This window comes from Linepithema humile, chromosome 1 (assembly GCF_040581485.1).
Source record: "Linepithema humile isolate Giens D197 chromosome 1, Lhum_UNIL_v1.0, whole genome shotgun sequence".
NCBI lineage: Eukaryota > Metazoa > Arthropoda > Insecta > Hymenoptera > Formicidae > Linepithema > Linepithema humile.
This window is the reverse complement of record NC_090128.1, coordinates 45,736,875-45,756,444: the sequence shown is the minus strand read 5'-3', so window position 1 is coordinate 45,756,444 and position 19,570 is coordinate 45,736,875. Positions and strand designations below refer to the sequence as shown.

Here is a 19,570-nt window from a genome sequence, read left to right as displayed (position 1 = left end):
TTATAATATGTGTATTAGAAAAAAATGGGTGAAATGCGCGGTAATTATCCGCGGCGAAGCTATCACTGCCTTGCTTTCTGTCTTCATTAAGAGCGCCAACTTTCTTTCGGTCACGCGTGTATCACGAACGGATCCTCATATTCGCGAAATCACGCGGCGAAAAGTGAAAATAAAATTCATTTTGTGTTTTACTCTTGTAATTTTTAAAAACAACAACACGAAATATGATTGCAATTAGAAAATCGGCGAGATGATAAAAAGTAATTATACAAATCTCTTAGAATAATAGATGACTTCAAATAACGGTACAAAACTTTTTCTACATAAAAAGGTGTGGAAAAGAAATTTCGATTCAAGGTTGGCGAATAAAAAAAACCCGATCAGGCGAAGTCGCACGTGTCTCTCGTTCAACGGCCGAAGACTATCGTCTCCACGCGTTCATTCTAACGAATTAATTTGCTGGCTAGATACTCACGTGCGCTATGCTGGACGTATCCGGCGAGGTCGCCGAGGCCAGTTGGTTCCGGTTCTCTATGACCGTCTTTATTTGCTCGAGTACCTGCGGACAAAACACGAATAGCGGACAATAATTACACACGCTGTAACAGGCAACTGTGTCGTTTCCACAGATTTTATTTGACACAGAAATATAACCTTATTTGCAAAAAAAAATGTCTTATTTATCTTTTCTTTTAAATTAAATATTACAAAAATGTTGAAAAAGCGCAAAATTTAATTTTCAGCGTGTGTCATATGAATAGAATGCGGGATATTTTAGCACACGCTATAAAGAGCAAAAATATGTCTTTGACGTGGAAAAAACACAGTCATAAAGATTATGCGCTCCACGTGAAATATTTATCGTTAAAAGCGGCCGCGAATAATTTTTATGCGTGGATTTACGAGCCTTAAAAGGCTGCGTTAAAAGCTTCCGTGAATTACCCGAAGGGATATCCGGTGCCTTTGTGCGTTGTGATGATGATTGTACTCCTTGTGCTCGATGATCTCGTTACTCTTCCTGACCTGCCTCCGCTGGAAGAAGACAAAGAAACATTCACAAAGCGGAGCCGAGCCGGCGCTGAATTTTTCGCGACGTGGGGTTTTTCACATACGTGAAAACTATTCGTGACTTTCCTCAAGTATCAGGACGGAACGTGCTCCTCATTTTTGCTCTCGAAAATAGAAAGGATAGAAAGGATCGTCCTACATTTCGTCGTGTTCTGATATGAATTATCTGATAATTATCGATTGCAATAATTGCGGTCATTGAGATGCATTGCGGTTATAATTATCACCATTCTAATCGAAGCGCAAGGTGTAATTTGTCGACATATCCATTTCGAGCGGGACATAAAATCCATTTTCGTAAATTGCGTTTCGCGGAATCTAATTAATATTTATCGCGTGTGCCGCGAATGAAAATTTGTATCAGATAGTTCTAATCGAATATAACACAATTTACATAAATATCGAATGAGAAATCGTCCCTGTCGATAGTTACACAAAAATCGTATTAACAATAATTGCTAGCATAAAGAAGCGAACAAATAGCCGATCAAATTCAAATGCCACTTCAGCCGTGATTAATATTACTTTAAATGGAGTGAATGTAATAATAATGCTTTAAGATAACTGTTATTATGCCCGTCGCAGACGATGCGTGCTACGTCGCAAACAAGTGGAAACAATAAAGAATAAAGATACCAATCTTCACTCGCGCGAAAGGAAGAATAACGAAGGAAAGTAACGGTGTGCGCGACGAGAGAAAGAAAAAGTAAGCCGCGCTCGTTCGAGGAAATGCAAAACGCCAGTCGCCCGGTTAATTAGCCCGTTCGACAATTACGTCTGCGGCGCGTCGTCATTTTTATGCAACACAATGATAACGGCGATCGGTTCACTCGGCTACCGCGTATGCCAATTCCGTGGTGCGAAAATTAGAAGACAAGTCACGAGTCGATCGTGGACATGTGTAATCGCGCGAGTCTATTCGCGCGTGCTCGGAATGCCTCGACTCTCTCGAATGTCCGCGAGATAAGACGAGAAGCACCGCCGTTTTTCTCTTGCGGCCGTTCACGCTTCACGCAATAGCGAGCACGACTCACGAATCTCCGCGCTCGTGTATATAATTCGCGGATATGTAAATGATATAAGAAGATACGCGTTGGTACTTGCGTCACAATTAACGAGCTCTTAAAGATAGTTTCAACGCTGCGCGGCAGTTTCACTGGCTTCGGCGGAAAGGAAAACTTTACGAGTCTCGCGCGTCCTTCGCGCGCATTATTAAACGTCGAATTAATCCTTTAAGTGTGCAAAAAATGACTTATCATATACGAGTCTATTCAAATATAATCGCTTTAACTTTCTATTATACTTTCTACAACTATAAAATCAACGATTCAATAATCTTACGGCGCATATATAATACAAATTTTTTTCCAAGATTTTTTAAAATTTTACGCGAATATGAAGAATCTTATCATCAATATTTCTTTAGAAGATTTTTGTATGTCTCGATTTTAATCATCCAATGTCAGAGACCAGCTACAAGATCTCCTGAGAAATATGATAAAAGCAGTTCGAACATTTGCTTGAACAGAATCTGAATGTACTGACCTCGAGCGTCGCCAGGTTGGCCAGCGAGGAGAGAGGACGAGTGTGAGGGACTTCTCCCGGGAAAACGCTATCGTGCGACACTGACAATTTTACGGCGCCTCCTCGTAATTTTATGAAGCTATCCTCCACGCCGCTTCTGCGGAGGAATACGCTAAAAAAGTAAAAAAAATAGGGATGAGTTCAACAAAGCTAAGAATTATACCTACTTCGGGAATAACTTCTTCAATATATTATTTTTTTGTAAAACTAAAAATTAATAATCATTACGAAATAAAATTCGTAAAATCTACAGATATATAAAATAAATTGGTAATTTATAAAGTACAAAAATACGTATATAGCTTAAATTAATATATTAAGGGAATCCTAAAGTGGTCTGTTTTACCTATTTTTTTCAAATACACTAAACTTTTTTTTGGCCGTGTAAAATAAAAAGTCCTTTTCTGTAAGTAAAGTACATATGCTAATACACTACGAATGGTCGATTTGAAAGGATTTTTCAAGCCACGCAGCAAAAAAAAACGAATTTTATGAAAAATAGAAGGTAAAACAGAGACGTATCTGTTTTACCTTCTACTTTTCGTAAAATTCGTTTTTTTTTGGCTTGAAAAATCCTTTCAAATCGACCATCCGTAGTGTATTAGCATATGTACTTTACTTACAGAAAAGGACTTTTCATTCTACACAGCCAAAAAAAAGTTAAGTGTATTTGAAAAAAATAGGTAAAACAGACCACTTTAGGATCCCCTTAAATATGTATATATATTTCCGATCTCCTATGATAATTGCTCTAAATTTATTGCGAAAAACTGAGAGGAAAAGCTACTGCATGACGGTCGACATTGATTTGAACTTTGCTGTCGTTAATTACAGTGATAAGTGATTTGCTAAGAACATTGCGAAGAACGTGTTAACAATGCCGGACACTTATGCGGCTTTTTGTGATCTTGGACGAGATCGCTCGAGCAAAAACAAACTGCGTCGTCGTTGTACTATTGAGATGCGACATTACACATCGTCCCACGTAAATCACACAGACGCACGCGAAACGCCCTCAAGTTTCGTGCTACTACGTAGTAAACTACGAGATACTGCGAGGACAGAAATAAAAAAAAACTGAACGAGAAAACGAGGCCAAGGATTGTAATGTAAATTGATAACAAACTGAATGCTACACTTGCGGTTCGTGCTTCGAAAAATATAAAACCATTCCATACTTCGTTCCATACTTCGTTTAATAGAAGTAATATTTATTATTATTAATTATCTTTCAAAGAAAATGATATAAAAACAATAATAAAATAAAGGATAAAATATTTGAAAAATATTACAAATATATAAATGGCGGAAAAAAAGGATTTTTGTCAAAAGCAATAACTAATAACTTATTATCAGTAAGAAATATCATATATTATCTATATCTTAATTATGTTCTAATTCCATTGCGATAAGATTATCTCAAAACTAATATTAAATTTGCTAACTTGGACAAAGGCAAATGCGTTACTCCACAGCTACACATTTCAAGGTTGTTTCATAATTCAAGCGTATTATGGATCGACTAGCTAATTATAATCAATAGCTAATACTCGGCAAGCATAACAAGCGCAATTACCGATGTTTGTTATTACACAATTTTCAGAGGTGCTGCTCCAAAATTTAAGCGAGTAATATATACAACTCGACGATTTACAAACGACAACAAAAATCTCGATATTTACTATTTAAATGATCTGCGTGTCTTGAAAGACGCGAAACCGAGCCTTTTTGACGATCGAATGTGTCGTCCACTGAAAAAGGTAACATAGATTGCGCATTGCCGCAAATATTAGCATTTTGATAAATGTATTTTGACATAACATTCTGATATACCGCTTAATCTATTGAAAGATCTGCATAAAAAAAATCTGCGCTAATCTAAAATAATCTTTATCTTACAAGGAAGAGTTGAAATAAAAAATAAATAAATATATATATATATATAAAGGCTCGTAGTATTAATTATTTTTAATATGTTTTAAATAAAATAATATTCACGATTAAAGAATACGTCTATTTTAAGATTTTCGATAATTATTTTAATATATTCTAAAGAATATTTAATTTCTGCGATAGCAACTAAAATACAAGGAAACGTTTTTTTTTAAGGAAGAAAATTATTCTTCCAATAATTACTTAATAATAAATACGCTTTAAACAATTATTTTCACAATCAATATTATTAGAATGACTTCTCCTACCTTTCCCGGTCGCAGGAATCGGTGAGCAGTTCGCTCGCGCTCCTGCTGCGAGCTTCCTCGGGACGTCCTGCAGGATGCCTCATTGTAACATCCTCCCGCGGGAGGCGCGCCAATTCGGCATCCCGATCGCCCGAATTGGAAACAAGGCGCGCATCAGCAGCGCCGCGGCTTTTCCGTCGGAAAATTTTCCGGAGACCGCGCAGAGGATGAAAACGGCGCTTCTTTGGTTCTGCAAGCACAAAGGACGTCCCAAAGGGGTTAATTAAATTTCTCCCTTCCCAATTATCTTAATTCGCAAAGTTGATAAAAATTCAACACAATCCCACAATAATTAGAAGCTATATTAATAATGAATCGTAAGCAAAGTGAAAAATAACCATTGTAAATAACTTGCATTATCAATCGTATTTGGCAATATGTATTGTTAAATGTAAATTTTATGCAAACGACGGCAAACGAGGAACAATTACCCAGATAGTCAACGAGAGACTCGAGCGAAGGCATCTTCCACGAATTTCGAAGTGGCAATCGCGTATTGCGTTTCCATCGTACACACCTGACTGACTTTACGGATTTGATAATGCATGACATTACACGGGAACGGTCGTGGAACACGATAAGATTAGAAACTCCGGCCTTCCGATAACTCTATCGACACATCGCGAACCGGGGAGAGTCTCCTTATAAGGTACGAGTGTCACGCCGATGTTCGATCTCTCTCTAATGGTCCCTGCTCTCTCTCTCTATCGTACCCCTCCCTGACCCGTCTCCGTTTTTCTTCCTCGTCGACAGACTAACTTTGTTTGCTCAAGATGACGCATCTGTCGATATTCGTCGAGAAAATCGCAAGATGCCGTCGACGATCAAAATCGAGATTTTCGGGGCAGGCTTGCCGACGAGGTACAGCAGGTCAGAGAACCGAGCGTGCGGTCGTTGTCGTCGAAAAATGCAGACTCGCACTTCACGGAAGCGACGTTGAAATAAATAATCACGATAAAAGTAAAACAAGATTAAAATAAATGTAATAAAGAAGAGCAATGAATTAAATCGAAAATTACGGGGCGATTGACACTGCTCGAAACTATAAGAGTAATTTAATTATAGCGCAGCGTTTCGATAAATTTACGATACAACAATGGAGACGATCTAATTAAAGCCCGTGCCAATTAGTTGTATTTAATTATCTGCGCTTTTGAAAAAATCCGATATTTGTTCAATTTGACGCATTCCGTGAAAACGCAATGTTCAATATTTAAAGTCAATCTATTCCAATCTATTATTGCATACTCAATTACAGCGTGCGATGATGTTATACATTTAAAGCCGATCTCCCACCATTTTCGTGCTCGATATCGAGCATGATGCTGCGTTTAAAGTCGATCTACCATGGTGTCCGATCCCATTAAACACCGACCTATGACACGCGACTCTAACGAGACCAGGGGAGAGGAATGAACGCTTGATCGGGGGTGATCTTTACTGTGTACTTGACACTCTCTGTACGAGCGCATTTTTCACGCTCCGACGGCGCGGCCGCGGCACCGGTGGAGCGCGAAAAATAATGCTACGCCCGAGTCGCTCGCTCACGGCTGTCCATCGCATGTAACGAGAACATCTGTTTGTACGATATATCGAGAAAATAATGCAGTACGCTTCGGATATTCCTGTCATTCAAGCTGCAGAAAGCCTCTATACATAAAAATGAGATACGCGCGTGAAAGAAAATTATTTGCGGTGCAAATTATTATCGCAATTTTTTGCATAATATTGTAAATACGTTATATAATAAGTTTGTACAATACACTTTGAAAAGTTAGAACATTGAAAATATTTTATCTTTACCTTTGTTCTACTAATTCTTGAAATTGAATTTAATGAACGAATTAGGAACAATTGTGGTAAAACAAGTGTTTGGAGCTACAAATTAAATTAGGTTTTTCTTATTAATATTCAATGTATTTTCAACGGAATTCTGATTTAATAAAGAAAGTGAGGAATTACATTTTAAATGAGAAAAGTTGAAGCTAGAATCCTGGAAAGTTAATGCATTAGCAACGAAAGAATTTCGGTTAAAACAATGAGAATTCTGAAACGTCAGTTGATTGAGGATTCAAGTTTCTCCGCTAATTCTTGATTAAGAAATTAATTCGCGAGTAAATTTCTCCGGTTGTCGAGCTTCGCAATTTAGCGGGAATTAATCGAATGACAGAGAGGTCGTTGTTCCGACCCGGAAACTCATCCGTAATGACACACAACGCGGTTACGTTTCTTTCGAACAATAGTCGCAAGCGTATTGTATAAAAAAAAAATAAGAGGAAAATCATAGCCCGCTGTCTGTCACAATCATAATTGCCATCATCTTAATCTCCGTCCGCTCTTAATTAAACGTCCGCGCTTCTTACTAACGTCCTCGATTTACCATTCTCGACGTGCGAAGAAGTCCTCGCATTCGTATAGTATTACGAATTGCAGACGATACTGTAACGTGATGCTAACTTGAGCAAGTACGTGGAAAATCGTGGCGTTAAAATTAATGATTCGTTTCTTGTTTCAGAGATAAAACAATTCTAAACTTTACTAAATAATACATGAAGAATATAAAAGAAAATAACATCTCGATTCTGTTTGAATTATTTTTTAAGTTTATAATGAATATATAAAATCTGATTTAATTTATCAAATGCAATTATAAATTAGATTATAAAAACTCAAAAAAGATAAATTATATCAAAGTACAATACAAATATATAAAATATGTTTAATTAGAGAAAAATTATTTTATATTTTTGAATATTTGCGATGCATCGCGGATTTTTATAAGGAATCGATTACGTTCCGCGCGGCGTTCGACAAATCAGTGTTTCATCATATGCCTCGTTTACTCAAACTTGATGTAATGTACGCTTGGAGAACGTCGCGTGTCTCGATCTTGAACGAGCCGAGAAGGAGGAAACGCAGTTTTTCCGACGGCGTGTCTAGACTGTCGCCGCGAGCGTCGCATTTCTACTATTTCTTAGAATTCGATAAGATGCGACGATTCCCAGGAGAATGTGAATAATGCAACGTATGGTCGACGTCCCGTGATTATCCCTTATATTCATTATTCACATTTCTGATACAAATATTCATATTAACAAATATTCATATTAACAAAATAAACTTTAATAATATTAAGATCAAATCGGTTGTCAGAACATTTTCGTCTCTCTTTGTTTCTAGATATTTAAGCACAAAAATGAGAAACTTTCATCAATTTCAAGAACACATATAAAGAATTAAAAATTCTGATAAGAAAAGTTTGATGGTATCACAAAATTTTTAAATATATAATATCTATTACACTCTAATAATCGCCCTAACTTTTCGCAGAAGAACCTAAAGATGCGAGAAGTCAAAGTAGGCTGACAAGCCAGTAAACCAAAATGCTAGCAACGTTGACAGACTGACAAGACGTTTAATCGATTTCGATCCAATTTGCTGTCAATCTGCCAAACATTGCTCGTATTATATATGTAAAAGTGTTCAAGTGCTCACCTTTGGGCAGAGGATCGACGCTGTGCTGGGCCGCCGGAAACTCGCCGAGGCCGAAGGCGCGATGCTGCTGCTGCTGCTGATGATGATGATGATGATGATGCTGATGATGGTTCTGCGGGGGCGGCGAGGCCTCCCTCACGCAGCCCATCAGGCTGAGGGCACCGCCGACGCCTCCACCGCCGCCTCCGGGAGCGGTGCTCGTCGACATTGTCCCGCTGCTCTGAAACACCCCGAAGAACCACGCTGCGATGTAGGACTCTCTCACTCGTTGATACCATGCTGAGAGAAACGAATTCTCCGACCCTTTCCAGCTCTTCCAGCCGTCCATCTTTCTCTCTCTTTCCGCTAGATCTCCTCTTTCCAACTCTTCGACAAATTCAATTTCCCAATACGACGAAAAAAATTTCTATTTGTTCGGTTCGCTTGACTTTGTGCGAGTGGAATTGTTTCAGGTACGAAGACGCGGTGGTGTTGGCACTACGTCGGCACAATTTCGGAGGATATTGATTTCTATCAGCTGACCTTACTTTCGTCTCCAGGGGCCGACCTTACGCGATTTAATTTAATGCGAATGATGCTCCTCGTCCATAATTCATTTCCACGATATGGTCGAACGTTAAAGTAGATTGTAAATCGATTTTAATGAGCGTCGAGCAAAGAGGAGAGGAATTTTTTTTTTTAAACGCGAAGCAATTAAATAATTGCCACATTGTTCCCCGGGATTTTATTCATTTCAATTTTAATTGTTCTTGAAATTAGATCGTGATTCATTAATATTGAGTTAATTCGACGTTTCAGAGCTTTACCATTCATTATCCATTTTATTTATTCCATTTTATTTATGACGTCAGCACAGCGGTTCGAAATGTCATTCCAATTGCAATAAACGTTTCTATCTCTCTGTGTTATTTTACTTATCTCGTCCACTGTTCGCCCACGGATTAACAGCGGCGTTTATCACAGCGCAACACGCAACGACGTTTAATTAACTCACAAGGAACTTCATTTCAGGGACACAATTATGTACGCGTATTCTTCTCACACAGCACGGAAATTAAGTTCGCGCATCGCAATCTTTTTCCCAAAGAAGATCGCGCCCGGACGCGGAAGAGGCACGCGGAAGAAATTCCTCGTGCGGAATGTCGCCTTTAATGAATCGCAGACGAGAAGAAGAACGAGAAGAGATGAGGAATGCATTGAAACGCACCGCCGCCGCCGTCTCTCTCTCTCTCTCTCGCTCTCTCTCGCTCTCGCGGCCAACACACAAACGAGGGATTGATACTCGATCCCCGGTCTCTCTCCGTGTGTCGGGGCCGCTCGCTCTTCCACGCAATGGGGGTCAGGAGAGATGGTCGCCATGGTAACTGCATCCGGCGAGGGGCTGAGCGGAGCGGCGGCGGCGGTGCATCGATTGCACCCTCTCGGCTGGCGGCGCGCGCGACCCTGACCTTCGCACAGCTGACGACGACGACGACGGCGATGACGACGGAGCTCCGCTCCGCATCACTGCCGGAAAGTGCACGGGGAGGCCCGCCGAGAGTGGAATTAGCGCTGCCGGTTCTTATTAAAGTGTCGCCGTCATTGCCGTCGTTCCGCGGCAATGACGGCGTTATAATGCGATATCAACGAAATTGTGCATAAACAGTTGTTTTAGCAAGAAGATTCCCGGATTTTATTGCTATCTTGATTTCTGAGAAATTTAGGAAACTGATAAATCTAAAAGTGCCATCGAAGAACAATTATTGTAATTAATCGGTAAATAAAATTTATAAGGAAACATTAATATGTTTATTAATATTTCACTAATTTGTCACATTGTCAAAATTAAAGATGAAATTATTTAATGACTAAAATAATGAATTAAGCGATAATCGATAACAATTACAATCGATAATAATTATTGACTGCTTAATAATTACACATGTAAATCGCTAATTTTACTAATTAATGATTTCATTGAATCAATTTTGTGCAAATGTAATCGACGTAATGTATAATAAAAATTACTTTGCATTTAATCATGTGTGTTGTAGAAATTATCAGATCTCGAGTTACCGAGTTTAATTTTGGAGAACGGCAATCTCCGAGAGGACGGCAGTCTCGTGAAATTGATCGCGTTATGAAATAGTTTTATCAATAGAAGCCGTCGTAACCTTGGCACGGCTACTGTGCTAAGATGACGCGCTTACTCAGAATTAATACCTACGCTTGCACATGTGATGCGCCGCGCGTACAAATTCACACGCAAAAATGCAGTCGACGTATTTTTCTGGCTTTAATAAAAATAATCGAGAATTCGGTCAAAAAATTCATACGTTTCGCAGGTCTAAGCTGATTTTGTGCATTTCATTGAAAAGTCGTAAGCCAGCTTTGCAACAAGTAAGCACGCAGACTTGCTACGCTATTACCAACACCTCGTTAAGCTTCTTATCTAATGTTGACTTCGTTTTATTCGGTTTGTCATGAAATATATTTCTTGATAAATTAATTTTCATTGGTTTTTAACGCGCGCGCGCAAAGAATTTATGAAAATATATTTCATTTACTCGTAAGTGAAGGAAATAACGTATTTGGCTTTTACTGTGCTTTAAAGCGCAGCTATTTTGAGAAATAATCCATATCCCCTCGCGTGTCAAGCATTACCGCTATAATCGCTTCAATAAACGCAAAAACTTTTTTTTCGGTCTTTAAATGGAATTTGCATACGGCTGGAATTGCTGCAAAAGTACGGGCGGCATGCATCCCGGAATGTGTACAGACGCTGTCGAACAGCGGCGCACAATTTTCCATTCGATACGTGGCGTAATTACGTGCTTCCGGTTTCCCGGAACAATTATAGTCGAGCGACCATCCGCGACGACGAGCCATCAATCCTCTCCCCCTCCGCCTCATCACGGAATGCGATATAACGTGGCTTTTGGCGCACGACAAAGCATTTCGCTTGCATTTCGGCGGACAACGCGAGCTCCTTTACAAACGGCAAACTTTTTACCCGCCGCGTATCTTTGTTTCCGTATTCCAAAAAATTTCTGCGGATTGCTCGGCTCTAAGTCTCACTCGACGATCGCTCGATAAGCTATCAAATAATTAGAATTTAACGTATAATTCCATAAAGATATTTGTTTAATCATAGCAGAGCCAAATTGCACATTATAAAGGAAACTGTAAGACGAGAAATAAAAAGTTATACAGTCAGCAGAGAGAGAATGATGTTTCAAATTCACAAAACAAATATTTTAATAAAATTGAAAAGTATCAAAAATAATTAGCGGGTTAATAAATCTTGACAGTTATAGACAGAAAAGAAAAATCGAATGAAAATTAATAAAGAGACATTTTCTCATTTTTCTCCCGTTTTTCTCAGCACAGGATTAAGAGAGTTACGTCAGCTGATAATAATGAAAAATGATCCATATCTTACCTTATGAAAGAAACGGCATGTCAGTCGCGGTTCGGACACACGCGCGCTAAGTATCTGCAACAAAGAGATGACGCCTGTTTAGAATCGAAAGGACACGACTGAGAAATAACAAAGATAACTGCGTAGAAACGATGCGAGTGTGTCGGGGTCAGAGCGGGTCAATGAATAATATCCTACTTGTGTACCGATCATGCTTCGCGCGAACTTTACTACCTACTCGTTCTGCGAATCCCGCCTGATTTATGCAACAGCGATAAGCGCGACAGAGAGCTTTCCTCGGAATTTATGCTTGGCTTAAATTTCAAATGTGCCAATTCGGCGCCGCTCGATTCGATGTTAAGTCAGCCAGCCCGTCTCCGTAAAGGCGCTTTCGCCGCTTGATCGATACTTAAGCGAAACACGGAATATCGTAAAGATCATAAAGTCAGCAACTGTGAAACAAGTTTTCTTTTTATTTAACTTTTATTCCTCAATTAATATATTATCGAATGTGATAAAATTATGTACGTACTTCGGACTAAAATAAAAGTATTATCATTCACGAAATATAAACAAGATTCTTAAACAAAATACATGTCTAGAATAACATTTTTAATGGATTTCGGAGATTAAAAAAATAAAAAGGAAAAGAAAATATTTTTTTTATTAATTACCTGTTGATCACGTAAAACGCTACCACGCCACTAAGCGACTAACGAGATATCTCAGCGGGAGAACCAGGAATGTTGTGTGAAATAACAAGATGAAAGAGAATTACCGGCGACGCGCTCACGTTTCGCGGGAAAAAGAACGAGCGGGCCGCGATGAATGATGTATACGTGCATTTCGTGACTAGGATCATCGTAGATCTCTCTCTTGCCACGCCCGAGTCGCGACAGAATTTAAAGCTTCTATTTATAAAGAGTGAACGAACGCGATGGCAGCCCCGACACGACGCATCGGGTCAGAATGCACGTTCACTCGCAAGCACGCACGCACGCACGCACGTACGCACGCATGCACGCACTCGATAGAACGCGATGCTCTCCAAGTATTCTGTACTGTATTAATACAATGCAAAGCCATTACTGGTCTATTTTACTTCGAAGAGAAATGTCACGACATAATTTCCCTTTAAATCTCTCGACAGCTGTGCGAAGAGCTGAGAATGAAAATAACGTGTGTCATGATCTTCAAACCTGAAAAACTTTTGCTTTAATGAGATAATTATTAGATTATAAATGATTTTTCTACGTATTGTACAAATATTTGTATTCTTGTGAAAATAAGCGGGAATCAAATAAGCGTTGAAGAGCTGATTGCTTCAATAAAATGTAATATTGATACGTCACGTAATATAACACTAATTATTCATAATATTGTAACATTAATATTTACGATATAGAATATTTCAATATTCTTTTAATAATCAAATCCAGCAAAACAAACCGTTATTTCGCGCAAAAAAATTTCTTTCTTGAGAGAAGATTTCAAAGAATATAATTAAAAGCTTTCCTAATCCTCCCGATAGTATTTTTTCTTTCACCCATGCAATTACGTGAAAGATAAAAAGAAAATTGCTAGCTGATTAACGTTACGGGACACGGCATTACTCTCCCGGTGCTTTGTTAGCTGCGTCTCGCATGGAAATTTCCTTTCAAAAGCGGAGCAGCGCCGAGAAGGAGGCTTCGTTATAAGAGGAAGCCCGGAAGTAGTGCACGCGATTAGTGTGTCTCCCGTTTCGGCGACGCAAGCGCGCGTCTCTCTCTTCTCTCTCGCTTTTTTCCTCCGAAAACTTTTCCGCGTCTTATTTCCAGCGGCATCCGCCTCTGAAACTGCGCGCCGTCATGTATATTTTCGTCTCTTGAGGGATGAAAGAGTAGCGGAAAAAAGTGACCCGGCTACTCCCCGCTTTCTATGCTCTCAAAGACCCTTTTAATTACGGTACAGTGCGGGCGACCGATTTTCCAGGATTTCTTTGCATTGTCGTCTACCTGCGCCTCTCCTCTCTCTCTCTCTTGCCGTTCTAATGAAGATCGTGACTGTAATTTTCCTAACTAGTAGGCGCATTTCTTTCAATCACGGCGCACAAGAGAAAAAAAAAAACCCAGTATCGAGCTTTCATATACCTTCATTTATTTTTTGCGCAGGAAGCTCTTTTCATTCGACGATGAATAAATGTAGGAATCGGAGAAAGAAAATGGCAAAGTAAACCACGAGTTCTTTTTTTCATTTCAAGTAACATCGCTGCAAATGATGTTTGTTTTATACTTTTCTCGTCGTTGTGTATCACGCCTACTCATACGATATCGCGCTGGTGGCGAGATAAAGCACGGTGGAATGACCTAAGATCGAGTGAAAACAAATGAGGCGAATCGGTGCGTTTTATTAAGTGTTCTTTTATGCGATTTATCAGTGCAATAATTCATCGGGGATTCAGCGAGAATGCATCAAGATTCCGAGAATCCACAACGATAATTTTTATCTACAATTAATAAGCTCATTATTATTGTCTTAACCGAAGTTAGAGATTTACGCAAACACTGATTGTCAGAGCTTCATTTATAGAGAACAGATTTGCTGCGTGTGCTAAAAACGAGCAAACGTAATTTTAAAAGATGATCGAAAATCTATCAATCATCGGATCCTTTCTTGTAAAATTGCCGTTTTGTGGGTCAAAAAATTAAATTACTGCATTTTCGAAAAAATTAAGGTTACTCAAAATATGTTCATTTCGCATCAGTAGGTTTCTTTCAATTAAATATTTAATAATATATTTCATCTTTAAATTTTACAAAATTTGACATTTTTGGATTCAATCCTACAATTATTATTTCTTGGTAGAAAAATGTTTCGCTTCTTTTCAAATAATCATCGAATACAATTATCAAGTATGATTCGCAATTTTGAAGTGAATTTCATTCCATTGCGGCGAAACATCCTTGAAATTATTTATTTATTTAGAACGTTTGAAATTAGAGATGAACGCTTGTATATCGGATTACAAGCGGAAAAAAAGAAACGATCCATGTCCCTGACGATGACAACGCGTTGAGAAACGCACACGGCGTGACTCACGCGCTTGTTGTCCATCCTCGTCCGCTCCGCGCAATCTCGTGCCTTTCTCCGTTCAAATTAGCAAGACGCGCTTCGCACACGCGTGTTGGGGTTCGGATGCGGGAATTGGCGCACGGACGTACGTACACGCGAGAAGAGCACGCGATACACAACTGCTTCGGCTTCGCCGAAACGCAGCGTTGCGTCCGCGGAATTTCTGTCCACTACGATCGTCGTCGCGACTCGTCAAGTGACTCATTCAACGTTCTCGCGTTACACGCGCCGGCGATGGTGGTAGCAAGTATAAAGCGTTTGTTTCTGCGTAGTCGATGGCACGTTAAATAGAGACAAATGCGGCCTTTTACGTCGATACCGCGCGCAACTGGAACAACCGTTCGTTATTCCACGTTTTTCTATTTGTCCCGGCGAGCTGCCGCGCCTCGAGCCGCAAAATGACACCGATTGTGCCGCGTATCGACGTAACTGCCGCGAGGACGGCAGTCCTCTTCTGTTAGGCTGTCGGATAATTCGGGCTCGTTTTTTCACCGCGTGAAAACTGATTTGTCAGAGCTCGCCGGTACGCGCGCGGACCCCTGCGTTTTAATCGCAACGGGCCCATCGCGATTTATCACGCCCCACTGCACTCGCTTTGCGTCAATCAACGAAAATTAGATTTGCGTCACGCCCCGGCGGGCTCGCTCGCTCGCTCATTTCAGGGTCATCACAACAGCGGTTAATGAAAAAAAAAAGTACAATCTCGTAAGCGAGATATGATTCATCAGAATGTAACAGAATTAATCGCGCTATCTCCGAAAATAAAGTTTGCGAAATAATCTGATTGCGTTAATAAGACGAAGGTGCGAGAAAATGTGTAAGCGAGTTTAATGTTAGATGCCGTCCGCTCGATAAATTCCAAATTATTACACGCATTAGTGATAAGTGTACCGTTTTAACAATAAACTTGTATTTTTACCAGTAACAGAAAAATACGAAATAAATGTTAAATAAACACATCATTATATAAATATTGCGAGTTCGCAATTAATGCACACATCGGTATAAAATTATTTAATAAACCCGAACTAATAATAAACACGCAAGGACCCTGAAAGCTAAAATAAAATCACACCTGTGTTGGTGCCCGTCCCGTTTCACAAAAAACCCGACGCTGAATTATGTACCGAGAATCGAGTAACCGGTCCTCCGGCTACGTACGAACCTCATTGTGACCGAGCCCTCGGTGGTCGAACCGTTAAGTCACGTGGGTAAGACCGTCCGGAAAACCGGTAGGACGCTTAATCGATGAGCGGCGGCGGCGGCGGGCGCGTCGTATACGAGGTCGTGTCTCGCGGCACCTCGAAATAAAACTCTCGCATAATTCATGAGAGTAGGAAGCGCGAGGAAAGTCGGCGTGCATTATCCGCTTCGCTCTCCTCTGCGCCTTCCACACCGGGATTTCTTTCCTCGCTCGCGGCGCGGAAGTAATATAGAAATTAATATCGCGGCTTCATCAGCCGCGCTTCCTCTTTCATTATCACGGAGATACCGCCGCGACGACGATGCGATGGATGTAAAATTGAATCGATCTCGCCGCTCGCGCGCACTTATTACGATTTTAATGCATCCGAGGATGCAATCGCCGAGATAGCGAAGATTAGAAGTGCACTTTAATTTATCGGAAACGTTCTCGGATAGTCACCGTCATCAGAGTTCGAAGTATTAGCGCTGCGAACGCGTTAGCGGGGAATAAAATGCATAACGCCTATTTCGCCTGTCACAGAATACAAAGCTTGCTCGATGAAATATTACCGTGTTAATTATTCGTTATAGAACTTGCAAGAATTATGTACAGTGATTTTGCAATTGATCGCAATAAAAATGCGGCAAAAGTGTTTCTGCAATCGCGCCGTACTTCTCCGTTTGTAGCGAAATTGAACGAAGAGGAAGCGCAAGAGGACTTCGCAGAAATTCGACGAAATCGACGTAACTTCCGTCATCGGCGACGAAACGCTCGAATTCAGATTAATCGCCACAAGCGGCCACCTACTGCACGACTAATTGGCACGTTAATTGCTTCGGACGAGCCGCCAATTCCGCCGGCGGAACGCTCGGGATTGCCCGTGGCGTCGAAAGCCCCCTCTAATATCACTAGTGGCAATTAATGAGACTTCCGAACTTGTTCACTTGGAACTTTGAAGGGTAAGCGATGGAGTTTTAACGATTAAACTATATATTAAAAGTTGCTTCTAGTTATTAACATCCCCCGTATCAAGCGCGGAAAATTAGGTCCAATAAATGTTGATAACGTCGCGTCGACCCAACTATCCAAATGTTGTCCTTCCATTAATTTCATCCTTTTATTACGTTATTAGAGAAGCAAGATTATGTACAGAGGCACTTAAATGTATGCACCTTCGTACATTATAAACATCCGTCCTTCATCCATCTTCAGGGTGACAGAAGAGAGAGCACGAGCAAACAAAAATGCGTTGCGTCGCTTTGCGTCAGGAAGCTCATTAATTGCCGATTCCGCACGAAGCACACTATTGCGTCATGGACGCGAGATCATTTGGCACACGTCAAAGTGATGCCTAGTATAATTGACGTCCGATGTGATTGCCCGCGGAAATGTTCCGACGGCACGGAAGATCGCATGTCACACACGAACTTTTGTCGCATGCGACCAACCCAATGTGTGTAATAATTAATGCTCTACTTTCCTAAGTAATCTCGAGCACACGGAAGTTCAAATATTATCTCTTTATATCGGCAATTAAATTTATATAATTAGCAAATCCGATAAACGGCAGCAGGACGTGATATTCATTTTAGAAATTAAATAATGAAAATTTCAGTAAAAATACAGCTGTACAATTATGTATATAAATTGTATCGCTAAAATATTCACATTGTCAAAATTATATATTCTATTCGAAATTTCTATTTCTATTCGCAGCCAAGTGTGCGATGATTGAATGATTCGATTGTTGAACGAGCGTTGGCAATTCACTATTGTCTCCTTTCACCCGCACGAGTTATTTTTAAGACGAGTATTGAAAGGACACGTTCGAATACCATCCGAGCACTAAGAAAGGAATAGCGCCGAAGGATCGAAATGGGAGAAAGGAATCCGTTTCGAAATTCCCCGGTGAATTGGCGCTCGGGTCTGCACGCTAGCGTCAAACGAAAAAATCCCACTCATTTAGCTCACTCGTATTGCATAAAGGTTCTAAAAGACCGCGATGGAATAACCAGCGTTCGTATAGAAAAGAAAAAATATGTATATTCCATGTTAATTCTTTCTAAAAAAATGCAAATGATAAAAAAATACTTTAATAAAATCGTGATTGAATCTTTAAACACTGATTATAATATTAATGTCGACGTAACAAGATATATCCGTTATGTTAAATATCAAAATTGTAAATGTGTACAAGGAGTCTCTCTCTCTCTCTTATTTAGATTAATACTCCTACAGAAATATTTCATTTATATAACATGGAAATTTTATGCGGGGCATCGCACCGACACTTGAATTGACGTCAAATGGATAGATAAAAACTTTCATTTGTGTGTCGCTCGTAAAAATCCTCAGCTTTCTCTCTTTTTCCCTCATATTTTTTACACGTTCGGAATTAGTGCTCCCGCTCGCCGAAATACAAGCGGCGCGATCGAGTGTTCGGCGATCATAAGCGAGCCGGTTTTGCGGCGCACGCAAAAGCACGAGAGCGATGTTGCATACAGGCGATCCGATTGCAGGGGATCGTCCCTTTCGCGCTTGGCCGTGTGCACCGTGAGCCGATATGTGCCATTAGTAAACTGCAGGGATTGCGAGAGAGAAAGAGTGAGAGAGAGAGAGAGAGAGAGAGAGAGAGAGAGCGCCGTGGTGCGACGGAGAGGAAAGAAAAGAAGGGTAAGGAATAGGAAAAGGCCTACGGCGGCCGAGAGAAAGAGACGTGGAAACAGCCTCTCTCGAGGCGTATGAGAGTTGATCTCAGGGCGGATTCCCACCGGAGGATCGGTCACGACTTGGAGTCGCCGCCGTAAACGCCGTCCGCGAGAGCACTCCCGACGATTGGATAATGCGCGCGAGTTTCGCTATCGTCCTCCACCGTCTCCGTCTCCTTCGCCTTCCCCGCGACGCGAGCGAGCGAGCGAGCGAGCGAGAGAGAGAGAGAGAGAGAGAGAATAATGATCGCGCCGCGCGCGATCATTACGGATCGCCGTGTAAAACGGTAACCCACGGGGCCCCGGCGAAAACGCGGCTCTCAACCGTTGTACATCCGAATAAGGATGTAATTGGCACACCGGGGATGGGCATGTCGGCTTAGGAACGTAACGGGAGATGCTTATTGAATAATATCATCGCGCGAGATACGGCAAATCGCATCTCGACCGCACGATTGCGATTTATCACTTATGCTCGTGAGAGATAAATAAGATTCACTTGAAGACAACGACGCGACGAGCGATCCGAAAGTTTAACGAACACTGAAGATTCGACAATGGCTAACGCCTTGGAAAAGTTCAACAATTAATCGTGCTGCTAATTCGCGGCGTTAATGACATTCCTCTCCGATAATCTGTCCGTAAGCATTTATGAATATTCATCGTATTACTAATCGACAAACAATTCTACTTAGATAAACGCCCCAGGCACAGAAATGAGAAATGAATAAAAATTCAAATCAACAGCGTGAATTGAAATAATCGGAAATGAATCGTC

The 19,570-nt window shown here is 40.5% G+C and overlaps 1 protein-coding gene across 5 annotated transcripts in view; it reads right to left on the bottom strand.

Moving 5' to 3' along the window:
* The window catches only part of LOC105669532 (dentin sialophosphoprotein-like), a 58,092-nt gene that overhangs the window by 24,715 nt on the left and 13,807 nt on the right, over nt 1-19,570 (bottom strand). For 2 of the 5 annotated variants that reach the window (XM_012362534.2, XM_012362532.2), the window contains exons 2-7: nt 11,809-11,862; nt 8,388-8,607; nt 4,854-5,082; nt 2,614-2,764; nt 943-1,032; nt 476-559 (exon numbers count right to left, since the gene is read on the bottom strand). In XM_012362534.2, coding sequence (XP_012217957.1) covers nt 476-559; nt 943-1,032; nt 2,614-2,764; nt 4,854-5,082; nt 8,388-8,595 — 762 coding nt within the window. In that variant the 5' untranslated portion in view covers nt 8,596-8,607; nt 11,809-11,862. Of the gene's footprint in view, nt 1-475; nt 560-942; nt 1,033-2,613; nt 2,765-4,853; nt 5,083-8,387; nt 10,100-11,808; nt 11,863-19,570 lie in introns of those variants that run through there. The other 3 variants (XM_067356524.1, XM_067356529.1, XM_067356511.1) reach the window with 3 other exon arrangements.